The sequence below is a fragment of the Temnothorax americanus genome, unplaced genomic scaffold (assembly GCF_048541705.1).
Source record: "Temnothorax americanus isolate GAGA-0224 unplaced genomic scaffold, ASM4854170v1 Scaffold45, whole genome shotgun sequence".
NCBI lineage: Eukaryota > Metazoa > Arthropoda > Insecta > Hymenoptera > Formicidae > Temnothorax > Temnothorax americanus.
Genome location: NW_027509602.1, coordinates 5,529 through 22,936, shown reverse-complemented (window position 1 = coordinate 22,936; position 17,408 = coordinate 5,529). Strand labels below are relative to the sequence as shown.

The 17,408-nt window shown below is 34.2% G+C and overlaps 1 protein-coding gene across 1 annotated transcript in view; it reads right to left on the bottom strand.

Moving 5' to 3' along the window:
- Positions 1-17,106, bottom strand: part of LOC143903306 (uncharacterized) — a 61,281-nt gene extending 44,175 nt beyond the window's left edge. The window contains exons 1-3 of the mRNA XM_077416814.1: positions 16,849-17,106; positions 12,040-12,175; positions 639-772 (exon numbers count right to left, since the gene is read on the bottom strand). Of these exons, the coding sequence (XP_077272940.1) occupies positions 639-772; positions 12,040-12,175; positions 16,849-17,091 (513 nt within the window). The 5' untranslated portion in view covers positions 17,092-17,106. The remainder of the gene's footprint in view (positions 1-638; positions 773-12,039; positions 12,176-16,848) is intronic.
- Positions 17,107-17,408: the final 302 nt, after the last annotated feature.

Genomic DNA, 17,408 nt, shown 5'->3' with positions numbered 1-17,408 from the left:
TTGAAAATCGATATCGAAATCCTGTGCACCTTCAATGAGGCTTACGAGTTTCATAGGGTGGTAAAAGCAAATAGTCTCCGATTTAACAATTTTTATAAAAGGACCCATTTCAAGCGAAAAGATGTGAGAAAAGCGGATTCCGATTGAGTGGTATAAAGCTAAAAAAAAAGAGGTGCAGCTGTTAAGTGGGCCGTTTGACAAAAAGAAAAAAAAAAGAAATTCACAACGACTCCAAGTATTTTTATAACGTGTACATTTCAACGTTTGCGTGTTTTTACACTTGGCTGATTTCCCATCGAGTCAAACAAATGGAATTAACGTCCACGTAATAGATATTTAAGGCAGCAAAACTGATCGTTAAAAGTTATCACATGCACTTTCAAGTTGATTGTTACGTTGAATAAATCGTTCGATAATAAATAAACCAAGACAACAGATTTTTCTCTCAAGAAACTCGGTGCGCGTTTAAATTTCCCCCGTCATTTATTCCAGTAGCTTTCCTCTTCGAAAAGGTCAAATTCGATTCTATTGTACCATATACAACCGCGAGTATAATGCCGGAAGCCAATCTCGCTAACACATATTCTCTCACTCCGTGATTCGATAATACGACAATCGTGTCGATAGGCATCACTTACCGGCCTGCTGTTGAGCGTGAATGAGAGGTGAACCGGTGGCTTGGAGGGTGGCAAGCTGCAATTTGCCCTCAACATGTCTCCCGGGTCGTAGCGATCGCGTTCCGATACGATAACGGGCTCTTCACGGGGCAGAACTGAAACATAATAATTTCGCGGGTCTCTCTTATAGTCATTGTCGACGAAACTCGAGCACGGCGGCACGGGCGGCACGGCGGTACGCGGGGGGTGCGGGCGCCGTAATCGCTCCGTTTCCCCGTGCTCGCCGCCAAACTTATACAATATTCAAGCGCCAATGAGGAGACCCCGTTATGTCGCCAGCTTTATGCGCTTCCGCGAAGTACAATGGGGTACGTGTATTGCGTAATCCCAGCGACGCCATCCTCAGAAGGCAGTTACGAACGCGTAACCGTGTGGAAAAATATTAAACGCGTTACGTGGATATTGATTTTGCCGTTGGTTTAGCGCGAATCGGGTAAACGCGGGGCATTGCACTGCAAAGACAATAGCTGCAAACTGAAACTGTGATTAAAAGCTTGTTTGTTCTGCAGCAAAATGAAGTGTCCGCGTGAATAGAACCGGCTATTGCCGCCGCACAGATAACGGACCTGTGTGAAGTAATAAAGCAAATTTTGTATTGGAAATTCACTAATCGTCGTGATGGATACTTGAAACAGGAAACGCCGAACGTAACACGCCGAAGTAATCTAATTTAAAAAGAAAAAAAATTCCACGTGTACCTCGGATGTAAAACGAGAATCTCTTACAAATTCAACAATTAAAAAAATAATTATCATCAAAATTGTTGATGTAATTTTGTTTAAAAGCAATCATCACTATACTACTTAATTACATGTTACATGTATAAATATCATTCTTAAATAATGTATAACGCAACAGCAGTTATCTGAATTTATTGCCGATTTGATGTTTATACGTATAAATGTCCAAATGCATGTTACATACACATTTCAATTTCGTTCGTTGTACAAATACTTTTTGGAGAAATTGGACGCGCTGGAAACGGATCGACGATCGTCAATTTACAAAGCACTTCAACTTTATCACTGAGCTATCAAAAGGTCCAGAGCGTCTGAAAATATTAAATGTTCGCTGCATGCTTCACTTAGAAAAAAAAAATCTACAAATGTTTTTTACGTATTTACACCGCGGAAAAGATCTTCACTTGCCCATTATACATGTATAGAATGCATTCATTATGCATAATGACAGCAAAATTATAATAAAAATTATACGTATAGATTATATTTAAAAAATCATTTTAATTACGTTTATTTAATTAAAATATGCCAATTTGAAGTAAAAAATATGTATATGTCGACCTCGAATAATTTCCAAGCATGGAATGCTACTGGAAAATCATCGCCGTTCATTTCACCATATGCTAATCAGTGATTGGCAATTCATATAATACATTCAAGCTAACTTGTGCCCAAATTAAAAGAGCTTATTATCACATTATGTGGCGTATTTAGTCAGACATTCATCGACCTCATATTACAATACACATAATTTAATTCTCTGAATAATTTAGAAATTCGAATCAAACGATTTCAGTATTACATGTTTTTATATTAATAAAAATTTATCAATAATACCTGTAATAAATAAACTGGACTCATTAAAGCGAGAAAATTAAACATGCATACCTGAAATCTGCAAATATCTCTCGCGTGTCATATATTTATAGAGTTAAAATTATTTAATAAAAAAATTTGACGGTATTAACAAAATCGTAATGCTATAAAAAACCGGGACGTCAATTCATTCATTATGCTGAATCGAGAATTTGTTAGACGTTGTTCTAATACTTGGCTCCAATATCTTAATGACTTTCAGCGCCGTCGTCTCTTTATTCTAATAATAATATATTATGATAAATATAAAAAATGTTTTTTGAGATTCTCAATCGATTCACTTCGATAACGCGTTATAGTATCCTCTCAACTTGGATTTTTCTCACATTCTTAACTATACGGGCTTCGTATATGTGTGCTTTATACAGCGAAGCACACACAAAGCCAACATACTTGAGATGAAACCGGAAGCTATTGCTGGTAAGTCAAGTGAAAGGAATAACCGTGAAGTCTCCTAAGATCAGCTCGAGGCGACGATAAACCGACGACTCGTAAAACGATAGAACGATTAATATCTCGGTTACGTTGCCACGTCCCGTCAATGAATAGTATCGAGCAAGGTGCAAAAATCGATAAAGAAGCATGATAAAGATATCGAAACAATCGCTATTCTCCTCGCGCAATGCGAACGGGAATTCATGAATGGCTGATATTTAATATCAGACCTTATTGTATACGAGGAAAAAAAAACGCTTAAATAGAAACGCTAAATATATAGAAAATTTGAGATATTCAGAAAAAGTACAATGTAGAACTCGGAACTCCCTTTGTTTCGTAGTAAATTAAATCGTTATTCAAATATAAATATTAAGTATTCCTGATGAATTATGATATAACGAAAATTACATGACGTAGCATATTATCGTGCGCGAGAAATTTTCAACTTTATTTTCTTCTTATTAACGAAAGCTTTATTACTGTCTATTGTTGTAAAAAATTCATAATTATGACTTGTACTTTTCCTTGAACTTTCATTAAAAAAGTATAACAGAATGAAGAGTAAAAGAAAAAAAATAACGCGCGACTGTCAGATATCGCAGAATTACGTGATGAAACTTTTACTGTGACATAAAAGAAGTCTATCTATTTTGTGCTGAGTTTTCCTTGTCCTATTTAAAAAAAATTTTCGATTAAGTTTTTTTATATCGATTTATTACTGCGCTTCTATCCGCGGTACAAATTCTAACACGTTATGCTAGGCTGCCGTTATGACACGAGAAAATCGATATCAACGAAGGGAGGTAACGTTCAGAAAAATTCAAGTGCGAATACAATTTTCCTTTAAGAACGTGAAAACTGCATTGCGGGACAAGATTCGTTTACTCTATATGAGCATCTTGCGATGCTATCGTAAAATATGAAATGCTTATCCTGTCCGAGCTGCAGATAGTTCTACTTTGCCAGAGATTCTCTGCCTGGATTCGAATGCCGCCAATAAAGAAGATGATCCGCAGATATTATGTCTCTGCCAATCGTAACGAATTGCGGACACCATCGTGATCGATGGAAGATTTTATGGTAAAAATGGATTCTTCGCGGATCACTACCATCGCATTGAATATTCTTTCCAAGTGTCTATCGCACGAAAATTCGGTAATCGTCTTAGATGAAAAAAATATATAGGAAAATATATTGATCGGACTAAATGTAGCTAGAGTCTAGACAGTATCACAATTAAAATAAAGAGTAAAAATAAAACAATGGAAGCAAGTTTTTTACGAAGACTCTGTCTGCTGAAAAATAGATGTGATACATTTACAGCAACTCAATGAAAAAGAAGAAACCTTTAAATATTTGACAGAGAAGCACCGGGAATAGACGGAGCAAAAATAAAATTCGAAGTATCTTTACCCTACTAAAAAGAAAAGATAAGAATGGCTGGCAATAGTTATAAAATGAAAAAAGGAGATTTTTCCAAGAGGACATTTATATATAAATAAAATTCATATAACGTAGTTTCGTTTTTAACCAATTAATTACAGTAAATCAATAAAGCGTTATTGCCGTAAATATTTGATATAAAGATGACGAAAAATAAGAACCTCTCTATCCTTGCTTCGGAATATAAAAACAGATTATCTGCAAATAGTCTAAATTTTAAAGTATTAGACTAATTTAGAACGGTCATCCCTTCACAAAAGGATGCACTGAATTGTTTCATTCACAAATTATTGTGAATAAGTGTTATTCGAAATTAATATATTTACAAAAGTTTTTATTTGCTATCACTGCGAAACATTTTCAAAACATTTTGTATAAATGCATTCGCCTGCGTTTGATGGCTGGGATATTGGATGATATGACTGATCCTTGAATTTTGTAGATTAAAATGGCCAACGGTTGCCAGAAATTTCGACAGCCATCGCGCATCATTCGGATCATCAATCTTGTTCTCCGCTTATCGGAAGTCAATTTCAAAGTTAGAATGACATATATACTACCACATATAGAAATTTTTGATGACTACCGTCCCATATGTTCCCGTATAAATGAAAAGACTGTGCCAATTAAACGTGACGCATATCTTCAATTAAAATGACGATAGTACCTCGGTAAAACAGTTAATTGGCGTAAAAAACTCTTGCTTTGATATTATTTAAAAATACCTTTTACATGTACCAACTAATTAATATTGCAAGAAAGATGAACATTAACACAGTGTAAATTAGATCATGTTATAAAACTTCGATCTATATGTAACGTTTCAATTAAACAGTAAATAATATTTACTGCTGAAATTGTTTTAAATTTGGAAAATAAAAGATATAGAAATATTTTACATTTAAAACAATTTCAGCAGTAAATATCATTTGCTGTTTAATTATAAATATAACAAATTAATCTACTTAATATTGCACATTATGTAAAATAAAAAAATTAATAAATCTTATATTTTACAAAAACCGTTATTGAAAGAGAGAAAATTTAATTAAGCGTTTCCAATAAAAGTATTATGCGCTGGATAACGTAATGTTGTAACAACGTAAATTCCTAATGGATATTTTATTCGACGTTATGATAAAAGAACTGCTATAGAATTTCTATACACGAAGTACAGTCAAACATTTTTCAACAATAACGTATTTTAACGCGTTTCTACGTGGAAAAAATATCTTGAAAATTTGCGAGAAAACAAAACTGAATAAAAATTCAGAGGTGAGAATTTGTGTGAGACGATTCAATCATGCATTTGTCGGTGCATTGAGAGGAACGTGCTTAAGCAGAATTACAAGCGATTTCGATATAGTGTTCACTATTCTCGAGCGTTATATTAAGGTCTGACTCTATTTTACATTCATGAGAATATTAGAGCGTAAGAGCGCGAATACGTAGAAATTTCGTTATTAACATACATGCGCAATTTTCTTGATAAGCAACCTCACCTTGTATAAAATGAAATTATGCAAGATTTTCCAAAAGCGTTGCGATTTTGCGTTAAGTGGAATATTACGTTTTACGGTACATCTTACGTAGCATTTCGTATTACTGAGAAATATTGTCGTCATAAATAAATGATTAAGAAATAATAAATCATATTATATTTTTATTGTAAAAAAAAATCCAAATTGACTAAAAAAAACTCAATAAAAATTAGTCTGTTATCTTTAAAGCATTCTATAAAACTATGTAAAACAAAACAAGTTTCAAATTTATCTACTGTAATAATACTATATATATTTCTGCCATCTTTTTTAATTGTGTATTTGTTGTGTGACAAATCTGAAATCGATTATTTTCTACATAAATTTGATTTTCTTACGAATTTTAATTTCCATCAACGCTGATATTTAAACCATCTGATGTCGAAGGATTAATTGTTCAAATTTAACGAGCAGAAATTTAGCTCCTAAAACTGATTGCAATCTCAAATATTTACTGCTTTGAAATACTCGTGAAAGTTACAAGCGCATAAACGCACCAACGACTATAATCATACAGTCACAACTAGAGAGTAAATATCAATAATAATCATAACTTTTGTATGACACAACATGTGTTTCAACATGAGTAATGTTAATTACGCAATAATTATACATTCAGTAATTTATACATGTCAAAATTAATTTACATAAATTAGAATAAGCATAAATATATGTGACATAAATTCATCTAGTTTTGTAGTTTATATACTACAATAATTTCCTAAAGATGTATCAATTTGACTCGTAAAACAATGTTTAGCATTGACAATGAAAAATGTTTAGAGAATTAAGTTTACAAAGATATTCTTGTTCCGAGATTAATTTCAAGTAAATTTTACTGTTAGCAGAAGTTTAGCTTGCAAACTTAATTGCCAAGATATTAAAGTCTTAAGAATTCAGAAATTATGTGAGAAATATTGCTTTCTTAACTGTTAGAAAAACATTGATTTGTGAGATTCGTTACAAATTAAATAAATATTAGAAGAAACTCAAACGAAAGACACGATGTCCGAAACAATCTATACATCTATCACGTAACGCGATTACAAAAAAAATGTCTAAATTGCTTCGCCTGACAGCGTTATATGTAATTTCAAAGAATCCAACGTTTCATTTCTAACGAGGTTTCCGGAGAAATTTCTTTCTGATGGAATGCTTTCTAGAAATAGCATAGCTCGGACATAAAATAATGAAGTGATGGAGTGCGCACCGTATTACTCACGATGTTGTGTACACTTACGGTACAATGCTCGCGTATAGTTAGGTAATTCAGTAATATACCGTTCACGAGTTTATGCGACTTTGCTATTGCTATATACCACTCTATCAAGGGACAGTGCCATAATGTTATACTCGTACTAATTCAAATTTACACAAGTGTTATACGCATAAATAACTAAATCATATGACACGATTGCATTTATCGAGCACGTTACGCAATGCAAATTATTCTTAATTTCAACGCGCATTGTGCGCAATTGATGTATTATTACAGAACGTGAAATATATCTGCCGAACTCAGCATTCTGCTTCCATTATGGGCAAAAGATGCAAGAGAGACGGAGAGAAAGTATAGCATTTCTGATATTAAGCATTTTTCCAGCATCCTATACGCAGTAGAATCGTATACCGTCGCACTTTAAAGACGTTACAGACCGTTCATTGAATCCTTTCGATATATAGAATTGCGAGATAAATTCTTCTCCTTCCGAAGCAGAAAATATATATTCCAAGAATAGTTTCGTAATTTCGACATATAAATTCTATTCAAATAACTTTACGCCTGAATTCCTCTAGCATGCCCAGCCGTGATAAGAAAAAAATACGTCTATTTTATCCCTCGAATTCATCGCATAATATTCGCGGAAAAATACTGGCGAAATTGTTACCCATAAATGTAAAAAGTCATATCATCTGTATATTTAAATTGTTTTCCGGAAAGCAAATAAATTTCAAGTATAATACAACCTGCAGAGTATGATGATACACGCGCGCATAAAATATATAGCAATATTGAACCAAACAAAACCCTTTTACAAACAATAACTGTTTTCTAATTAACATATAGCCTCGTTACAGCGTGAAAAAGCTAAAATTGCGTATGCCACGTTTATTAAACCTGCTAGCTGGAGAAAATAAAAAAGTATGCAGCGCGTAGGGAAATATAAAATTCTTGAATATAATAAAAATATAGAATCATTTTCCGCTAACCGAAGCAGAATGCAGGCGCAAAAAGAACACAGCTATTTTTAAATTTTGATAAAATAAATGTGGAAAGATGAAGCTATACAAGAAAGACTTGCAAATATTTGCAACTATACTTTTATGTACATAAAGGAAATTATGTTCAAAAGGGTTCACTTCATAATAAATAATTTAATAAGAATAGAAGATACCAATACGGTACAAGAAATATATCTAATGATTTCAGGCTGCATAAAAGTAAGTCATATGATTATTATCGCCGTTTTGATTGTTCATACAATCTTTGTATATCATAGAAAATCCCTTTTACGATTTTCACCATTTATATTTTTATTTAAAAAAAAGGATAATTATTATATTAAAACATTGACATTGAATACTTCTAAAAAGGAAGAAATTTAAGTAATAATATTTAACTTGTAAATAACTTTACGCACTTCCATTTAAGACCGATCCCTATAGAGGTAATAGTATAAATATTATATAAAACAGAACACTTTCTCAATTAACAATATATTGTAAATGGTTCACTAATTAAATTATAATAACAAATTAAAAGTTCTGAGAAATCTGTATCTCTGTATATTTCGACTTTGCCATTTCTGTAATAATGTTCTGTTATGTAACAATTTGTAACAAGCGCAAAGCAGTGCCACAGCAAATAGAGTGTAACACGCGCAGCAGTGTATACAAAAAGTCTAACAAGAGAATACGTTCCGTGCATTGCGAGCTTTATGCGTAGTATAAAGGATGCAACTGTGCAAACATACGAGTGCGAAAGTTTTTCAACTGTGCTTCGAGAGTCTCGATTTTTGCCTTGCAAAATGCGTCTCTCCGCGACGTACAATTTGCGCGTTCCCTAATGCTACATCGCATCGTGAAAATCTTCGATTTTTGCAAGTTTACAGGAAGGAGAGGATTTTGTAGAAAGCATCTGGTAGTCCCGACAATGCTGGTAACTTATAGCAGAAAGATTTAAAGAGCTCAGCGGACAGATATATGGCGAAATTATAATACTATCTCGCGGTCGCTCATCTTTGAATAAATCGCAAGTCCTTAAATCCAATATCGCAAACACCAAAGTGAGAATTTCCACAGATGTTCGTAAATCTAATCGGTGCACGAAGAGAATTTTTTGTTATATTTTACCCTTAAATTCACTACAAACTTGGGACAACTTGGCAACCAAGGAATTTTAAAAATATACAAAAGACATTTTACAAACAACGTGATAAAAATTACCAAGCAGATTGGTAAATTTTGAAAAGTTATTGAAATTTCGTAGATATGTTTTAGTAAAATTAATCATTTTTATATTTCAATGTAACAGATATTAATATTTTTTATTATGGTGAAAATTAATCAGAATAGCTCGCATAAAATTCTTGGTAGTACATGCTGTCCCACAACTACCATAATTTCAGAGTAAATTTTAAGAGAAAATTCTCTCCGTGTGTTATTCTAGTGACTGGATTCTCTCAACTAATAAGACAAATTGAAAAATACAATTTCAAAATAAGATTAATCATTGAAAGTAAAGAAAATAAAAAAATTAAGTATTTAAAAGCAAACATTGCTTTTTCAAAATTCGCTGTCCGTAATATATAATATATGTATGTATGTGAGACGTTTAAGAAATTTTTAAGATAATTTTGTATTTCATGTAATGAATCTTGAGAAAACTCCATCGTTATACATGTATCATACCATTCAAAATGTTCAACTTGTGAATATAAATAAAATATTACCAAATATTTGAATATTTGAATAATTGAAATATATGAAGAATAAATTAGATTAAATATGTATCAAATTTATTATACACTTAACTCTTAGGTTCTTACCGCTTTCTTTTTATCGATATCGGTTGTTTATCGGACCAAAATAGCGCACGTTTACTTTTAATATAAGTGATTTTATAAATAGCTAACGCGTATAATTATATTTTTATAACGTCATATTTTAATATGCAATATTTACACACTGTATGGTAAACAACTTGATTAATATGCGTTATAAAATCCGTCACTTATAAGTTATTAAATGAATGATTTGGAATTCACTTGATGAGTTTGCGACACGATTATCAATGGAATGCAAAGCGACACATACTTTTAATTACGCGCGAGTTTAACTTTTAAATTTCGATAAATTACATCCCTGCTGATGACGCAATGATAAACTAATTTCCTTAATGAACGACAAAACTTCTAATTCTGCGCATCATATATGACTGTCCGAAATGGAATTTCGCCAACTATAATTCATCATACTGTCTTAAATTCGAATTTTTGAAATGTATAACAAATTTATAACCATATATAAATAAATATTGTAATATCATTTTCTTAACTAATTTTAGATTTAGATATCATTATTTATAATTCTACAAAAAAATCACGAATTCCCATACATACAATATATGCAGATCAGAATGAGATACTGTTTGGCCAAATATATATTGCATTGAACGACTAAACTGATATCAATTCTTTCTTTGTCTAGCGACAAAGAGGCCGACACACGGATCAGATTCAATAGAATAGACGGATCAAACGCGACAGAGTTAATATAACGATAACGAGGGAACTTTCATTGCCAGCTGTATTGTAGGGATATATGCATATCTCTTTGAGTACTTCAACTTACGACGTTGCAACGTCAAATATAAATTATTGTGACAGAAAAATTAGCCCAAATAATGTCGCTGCGTGATTTCACTGCTCGATATAATATTGTGTATATATTAAATTGAATTTTCTTTAACATTAACAATTTAACAATATTGTTATTGTATACACAATTTAAAAAAGCATATATCGTATTACCGTTTTTCGTTATAAAAACTTAAAAAAAATGTTTATCGTATTACTGTTTTTCAAATAAAACTATACTGAAATCAGAGAACTACAAATAAAAACGTAGCACACTAAGATTTTAAAAATTGATTTTGCAATACTTATTTTACATATATAAATGTATCAAACATATACCGACTCAAACAATAGAAGGTTTCACAATAAGAGAAATAAAATTCTCTAAAAATTCAACATATTTCAATTTATAAGAGATAAAAATAAACGATAGTAATTATTTGTTGAAATTTAAAAAGTTAGGAATTATATCATGAAAAATACTATAACTATTTTCTCATTTATTTTATTTCATTCGAGAAAAAAGCAACTGTATACAAAAAACGGGACAAAACTTCGTTTTTAACCCTTAAATGTGCAATTTTTTTATAGTGTGTGTGTGTGTGTATTCTGAGAAGTTTTTAAATAAATAATGACTGCTAAAATTCTTCTTTATTAACCTGAATCCTTTATAGATGGAAAGGACCTTCTAGGCTTTCTCACCTACAAAGACCCTTTACAGATGTGCAAAATCGCGTTTTCAGTTCAAAGTTTATAAGGAAGGGTGCACGGACTATCGAAAAGTTGCTTTGCATATATGCAAAGCTGACGCACTTATAAGGGTTAATACAACTGAATAAACAGAGCATTTCTATGGGTTAATTGCTCTCAGAAGAAATTTTCACAAAATACGCGAAAGAATATATATGGAAGCATTTACGTCAACTCTAATTACGTATCGCCCGTAATTTTATAAAATTATCATATTCACATAGAAACTGGAACATTATACTGCTTCTTAGCTTACTCAATTGAGATGAAAATATTACCGCTCTCTCAGTTTTGTGCAAAAGCATATATAGGTATACAAATAGACTTATAAATTTAAAAGTTTGAAAACATTTTACAAGACGCGGAAAAATTGTGTAATTTTTAATTGTTCATATCACAAAGCCATATCTTAATATTTTGTAAAACAAATTAGTCAATTTCTATTAAAAATTTAATTTTGTACCTCCGCATACATACTCACTCAAAAATATCGCGAGAATGTTGGAACCGTTACAATTAAGCACCAGTTCCTCTGGTACGCTTGAATATAGTATATAACAAAAATAAAACTTCAGACTTTTGAAGCTCTCGCCTAATTCGCTCATGCGTAAAGCCACGGTCCTCTAGATAACGGAAGAGTGCAATGCGGCAGTCTGCCTTGTACATGTACGGAGTTTCGTGATACCGGATAATACCGTAGGGCATATGTACTTACATACTACGGTGAGATTCTTCGAGACGGAGGCCGTGGAGAAGGTCGGCGCGTCTGCCGTAACTTCGCAGATGAATGTACCCGAGAGGCCGAAGTCGACATTGCGAAGCGTTACTTGGCTCTCGTTCGAGTTGTCGGACTGAAACACACGACCGCATAAGATGTACAGAGCGAATGTAAGTATACCTGCGTATCAAGTGCGGCGGCCTAGCTTATTATGCCGCGGCGAAGTCATTTACATGCGAGTAACGTAATTCGATATAATCTCATTTGTTGAAAGACGTTACACATGTTGAAGAGATTAGATATATTCGCGTGTCGTGATTCGATAGCTTTGTATAATTACTATAATCGTATTAATAAACGTAGACTTGACGCTAGCGATTTTATTAGTTCGTAACACATTTTGTATTACACATTATATTATATATATATACATATATATATATATATATTGATAATTTTTTAAATTTAATATTAAATATGTAAAGATTAAATATATAAAAAAATACTCATTGGTAATGACTACTTTTTTAGATTTCTCATAAACATAAAGTTAAAACTTTTGAAAAGATGCAGTGTTCTTTGTTCCGGCAAATATTCCATGAATATCCTATATAGCTCTCATTGCGTTGAAGGATGCCTGGTCCACTTGAGAGAACAATCACCTTATCAGGAAATTATCCGCCACTCGACTAAAGTGGCTCCGGAAAGCCAAGCTGGTAACAAAAGTAGAGATGAAGCGACTTCGCGATGGCGATAGGAGCCAAGTTATAAAAAAAGGTTTAATCGGAATAAGCAAAACGAAGCATGCGCATAATTAGCCGTGCTTATATAATGAAAGAGGAAGAAGCACAAGCGGAGATGGGCCGGTGACCGGGGCGAGAAAAAGGGTGAATTGCAAGTTCTTTGACGAATAACGAGAAATAGCGTGAAAGGCGCTCTCTCTCTCTCTCTCTGCTCTCGCTCTCTCGTTGATTTACGTCGACAAGGGCGCGGAGTCCCCGGCTGACTTTACAGAAGCAAGGACAAAAGCCCGGCACACCGCACGGGAGGAATAAATATGAAAGCATAGCACTCTCACTCGACGCCACCTAGGGAATAATCTCCGACGTGTAGCGTCTTGTCGTTCTCCTCCCGACTGGCGATGACACTGATACTCTCGCGCGAGATATCCAATATTTGTGGCGTATATGAATCGATCATTCGCAGACTACTAATGTACAGGATAACAACCTCGCGCGAAACATCAATTCTGTCGGACAAGCGCCAGCAATCCGTCATATGCATGAAAAATTAATGAAGCGTCAAAATTATTCAATCAAGATATCGAATGTATCGAATGTAAGAGAAATATCATGGATAGTAATTGGATGGATCATGGAAAGTAATTATTTATCAGCAGATCTCTTCTTTCTATCTTCTTTTGTCTCTGTAAAATTATATAGAAGCGTTTCTCCAAAATATATATACAAGTACAATTGTTATAAAACTAAATCCGTTATTTCCCGGAGCTAATAATAATTTACTTGCGATCACTATTTTAACGATCACCAATTCGTAATTTTAAAGGACACGTATTTGACACAAAGTCATATTATTTGCGGCTTCTTTTATACCTAAAGAATTCGATCATGCGGTAACATGCCGATTGCGATAGATTGCCTTTTTTATGGATCGTTACTTGTCCGATACTTTGTTTGAATTCCTACTAGAATGGTTACGACGGTGTCAATATGCTGAAAGCATGATATCTATACCTCCCGAACGAGCGTCAATATACTTGGTTTGGTCGAGAATTGCAAATAGATATTGGCCGGGAACGAACTATCGCGACTTAATTCGGGCCACGGCATTGTGGAATAATATTATAGGTCAACGCTCGCAGATCGTACGTCGGTCTTTTTGCTCGCTAGCCCACTCGCTAGCTTTGTCTTTGACAAAATTTCAGATAGTCAACTAAATTTTGCTGTTTTTAATGTGAATATAAGAGAAAATCAAAATACCAATAATTTACTAAGTCCGATGCAATGAAACGCGCATGACGAAGCACGTTAATATAATAATATGCGTATAGTACTGAACTTTATACTTCATCATGTGCGCGCTTTTAACATACCGCATAATATTCCTGTGTTGCAACACCTGCCTGAGCGGCGGCGCTTTGTTGACTCGCGTAAATGTTTCGTCGCTTTGACTCCACAAACGCTGAGTCGAATTTGGTCAACTCGACGTTTAGCAAGCACTTTCAACATACGTAATGTAGAATTTCCGCGTATACGTGCAGAATATCCCAACAATAGCTGTGTATGTGTGTTCTTTACTCGCATATATATAGAATAATATGTGTTATACAAAAAGTTTCCGCATGCTGATTAGAGACCGCACGATAATTCACGTTATCGTAATCGCGTAAACGCGAAATAATAGCACGGCGAAAAACAACGAAGTGAAAATCATTTTTTCCAACCCCCTCCGGACACGTGTCGCCGCGAGCGTGCTAACGATTCATTCCCCAATATAAAGGGTCTATTAAATAAAACATATCCGGTGTAACAGCTAGAGTATTGCGATATTAACAAACCACGTAAAGGTAACGCATCAAAATACTGCCAAACGTATTTCCGATATAGATATCCGACCGGGATATGCACATAGCAAATCAAATATCTGCAGTCCGAACAAGCCAAGTAATAAAACAATTTTTTTCGCAGTTTTCCCTCTGGGGAAAACAAACGGAGGATGGGGGGGGGGAACGGGGCGGACGTATTTTTCGAAATCGAAGCTTTTATACCCCTCACGGCGCGGTGCCATTACTTCCCGTTCGTCACCGGAGAACCGACCGCGCGTGTACCGTTGTTTCGAAACGATAAACGTAAACGGGAACAGAGAAACGTGCGGCGCGTTGTCACGGTTTGTCAGGTCGTTCATTCGGCTGTACCGGAACACAACGGTACCGAGGGGGCTTGTTTTTGGCGCAGCGCGCGTGCAGGCGGCATAGCCCCGGATTGGCGGTCGCCGCGCGCCATCCCGCAAACCATCGCACCCAACGCGTGTAACAGCCTACGGAAATGTTCGAGCGATGATAAAAGCACCCGTAGACCCGACTGTTTTACGGCGATTACAGCGGTCAAGGGTGCTGTTAACGAGGCGCCACCCGGCAACCTGCGGTTTGCGTTACGGTGATCCGATAAAACCGCATATTTCGTTGTTCGCTAACCCCCCGCCGATTTGCGTGGCTCGACCTGAAAAAGATAGCCGCAGTTTCGCAGACTCGTTGAGGCACATGTAAAAGTGTTCCAATTAACAAATGTCCCACCCTCCCTCCCTCCCACTCCCCCAGTCAGTGATCCGTGGCCGGTCGTTAAGATCTCGGGCGCATCCTTTTTTTTTAACGATGCGCATATTCACAATAATGTTTTAAAAAGATAGGATTATAGCAGATGTTGAGAAAAAAAGGGAAAAAAAAGAGAAGAAGATTAATATGATTTATCAATGTGGACACAAAAAGAGTGGGGCTGATACTGAATATATTAGAACACGATTGTTTTTCTTAAATCCTTTTACATTTTCTTATCAATAGATTTATAGTAGATTTAGTATCTTAAGCCAAGAATAAAATACGCTCGACAAAAGTCATCCCTCAATCATGGAATATTTGCAATATGTGGAATATCATTAAACAAAAGGTATGATGTTATTTAATATGTCTAATTAGTAAAACTAATTGACAAGAAAATAAAACAATCTGAACATATTGGCAGAAAAAACTCAAAAACCAATCTCTTTGTTGATTTTTTCTACCCCTATTTCATATATAATTAATTTAAATTTAGTTGACTAGACCCAACTTTATACACAATTGAAGGTTCATATACGGAATTCACGAAAACAAAGCTTCCTCTATGAGGAAGCAAAAAATGAAAATATTTCTATGGTATAAAAAAGAACAAATAAGTAAAAAAATATTCAAGCACATTTAATTATTTATATTATAGACATTACAAATATATCATATGGATATATTTATACCCATCAAATATTCTCCCGCACATTACATATCTATATATTTGGATTACATTATTTTATTTTATCACATTTTCTATGTATATGTGAAATTACTGTTTATCGATCCACTTTCAATTTACATTTTGATAATTGTATACCAATATATTATCTGTAGGTACCAGAAATGGCTCATTTTATATTTTATTATAAAGTTTATTAAACGCCAAATATATTTGCCATTTGGAATTCATAACATCGTTCATGTTATTAAAATTTTCACGTTAATGAATTCTATTCATATCCTCAATTGAAAAAATTTTCTTGCAGTTTTTATTAACCATTCTTGTACGAATTATGAAATATATTAAGAGAAATATAAATAAATACAAATTTATTGTAGACTAACAAATTTTAAACTTTCGAAAACTATATAAAAAAAATTAATTCTTTGTAATCAATGTTATTATGCAAAAACTTTGACGAAAATGTGTTACTTAAAAATACTTTAAAAATGTTAATCTAAAAGTACTCATGCGTTTGTTTATACGTATATATACCTACAATTTTATACTTCATATTTGTCTCGAGAAAATAATAATATACCTATACGTATGTGACAAATTAAATTGTTCTCTTTGTACGTTATTTTTTAATATAAAATTGTATTAAAAAAATAGGTATATAATATATATACTATTATAAATTCTATTATTGATTACAGCCTGCTTAAAAATACGTCAGCAATACGAGAATTCATTCTAAATAAATGTAAAACGTTATCAAAGATCTCGTTCAGTCACTTACGTCGACATTAATCCCAGAAATGTTGAAGACTTTGGTGGATGGTTCCTCGGTGGGCGAGAATCGGTAGAACTCGTGCTTGCCCCGGTACCACTTGAGGGAGTAGAGTGGCGCATTCTCCAGATCATAATGGCACCGCAGAATCACCTTGTCGCCACGTTGCACCACTTCCGGAACCATCTCTAGGCTGACCTCCCGCAGACAGCTCGCACCTTTCAGAAAAATGAGAACAGGAACACAAGGCATTAAGTCTAGTGCGCATCATTAGTTCGCTTTTAGTCGTCGCGCGAGAGGTTGCACAGCACGCGTCAGCGAGAAATTGCAATTCCGCCGAATGACAATTTCCCCTCGTCCTCCCCTCGCGCAACCGCTCTCGCAACTATGCATGCAACCGCAAACACACGCACGCGCGAGCTCTCACGTCCACGCGCGCGGCCGCGTATATCTACATATACATATATTAAACCCCAACCCCATCTCTCGTATCCGAACCATTTTCGCGTAACCCATACGAGGTGCTCTGCAAACTAACCCTCACGCTCGAACGAACGCGGTGTTTTTTG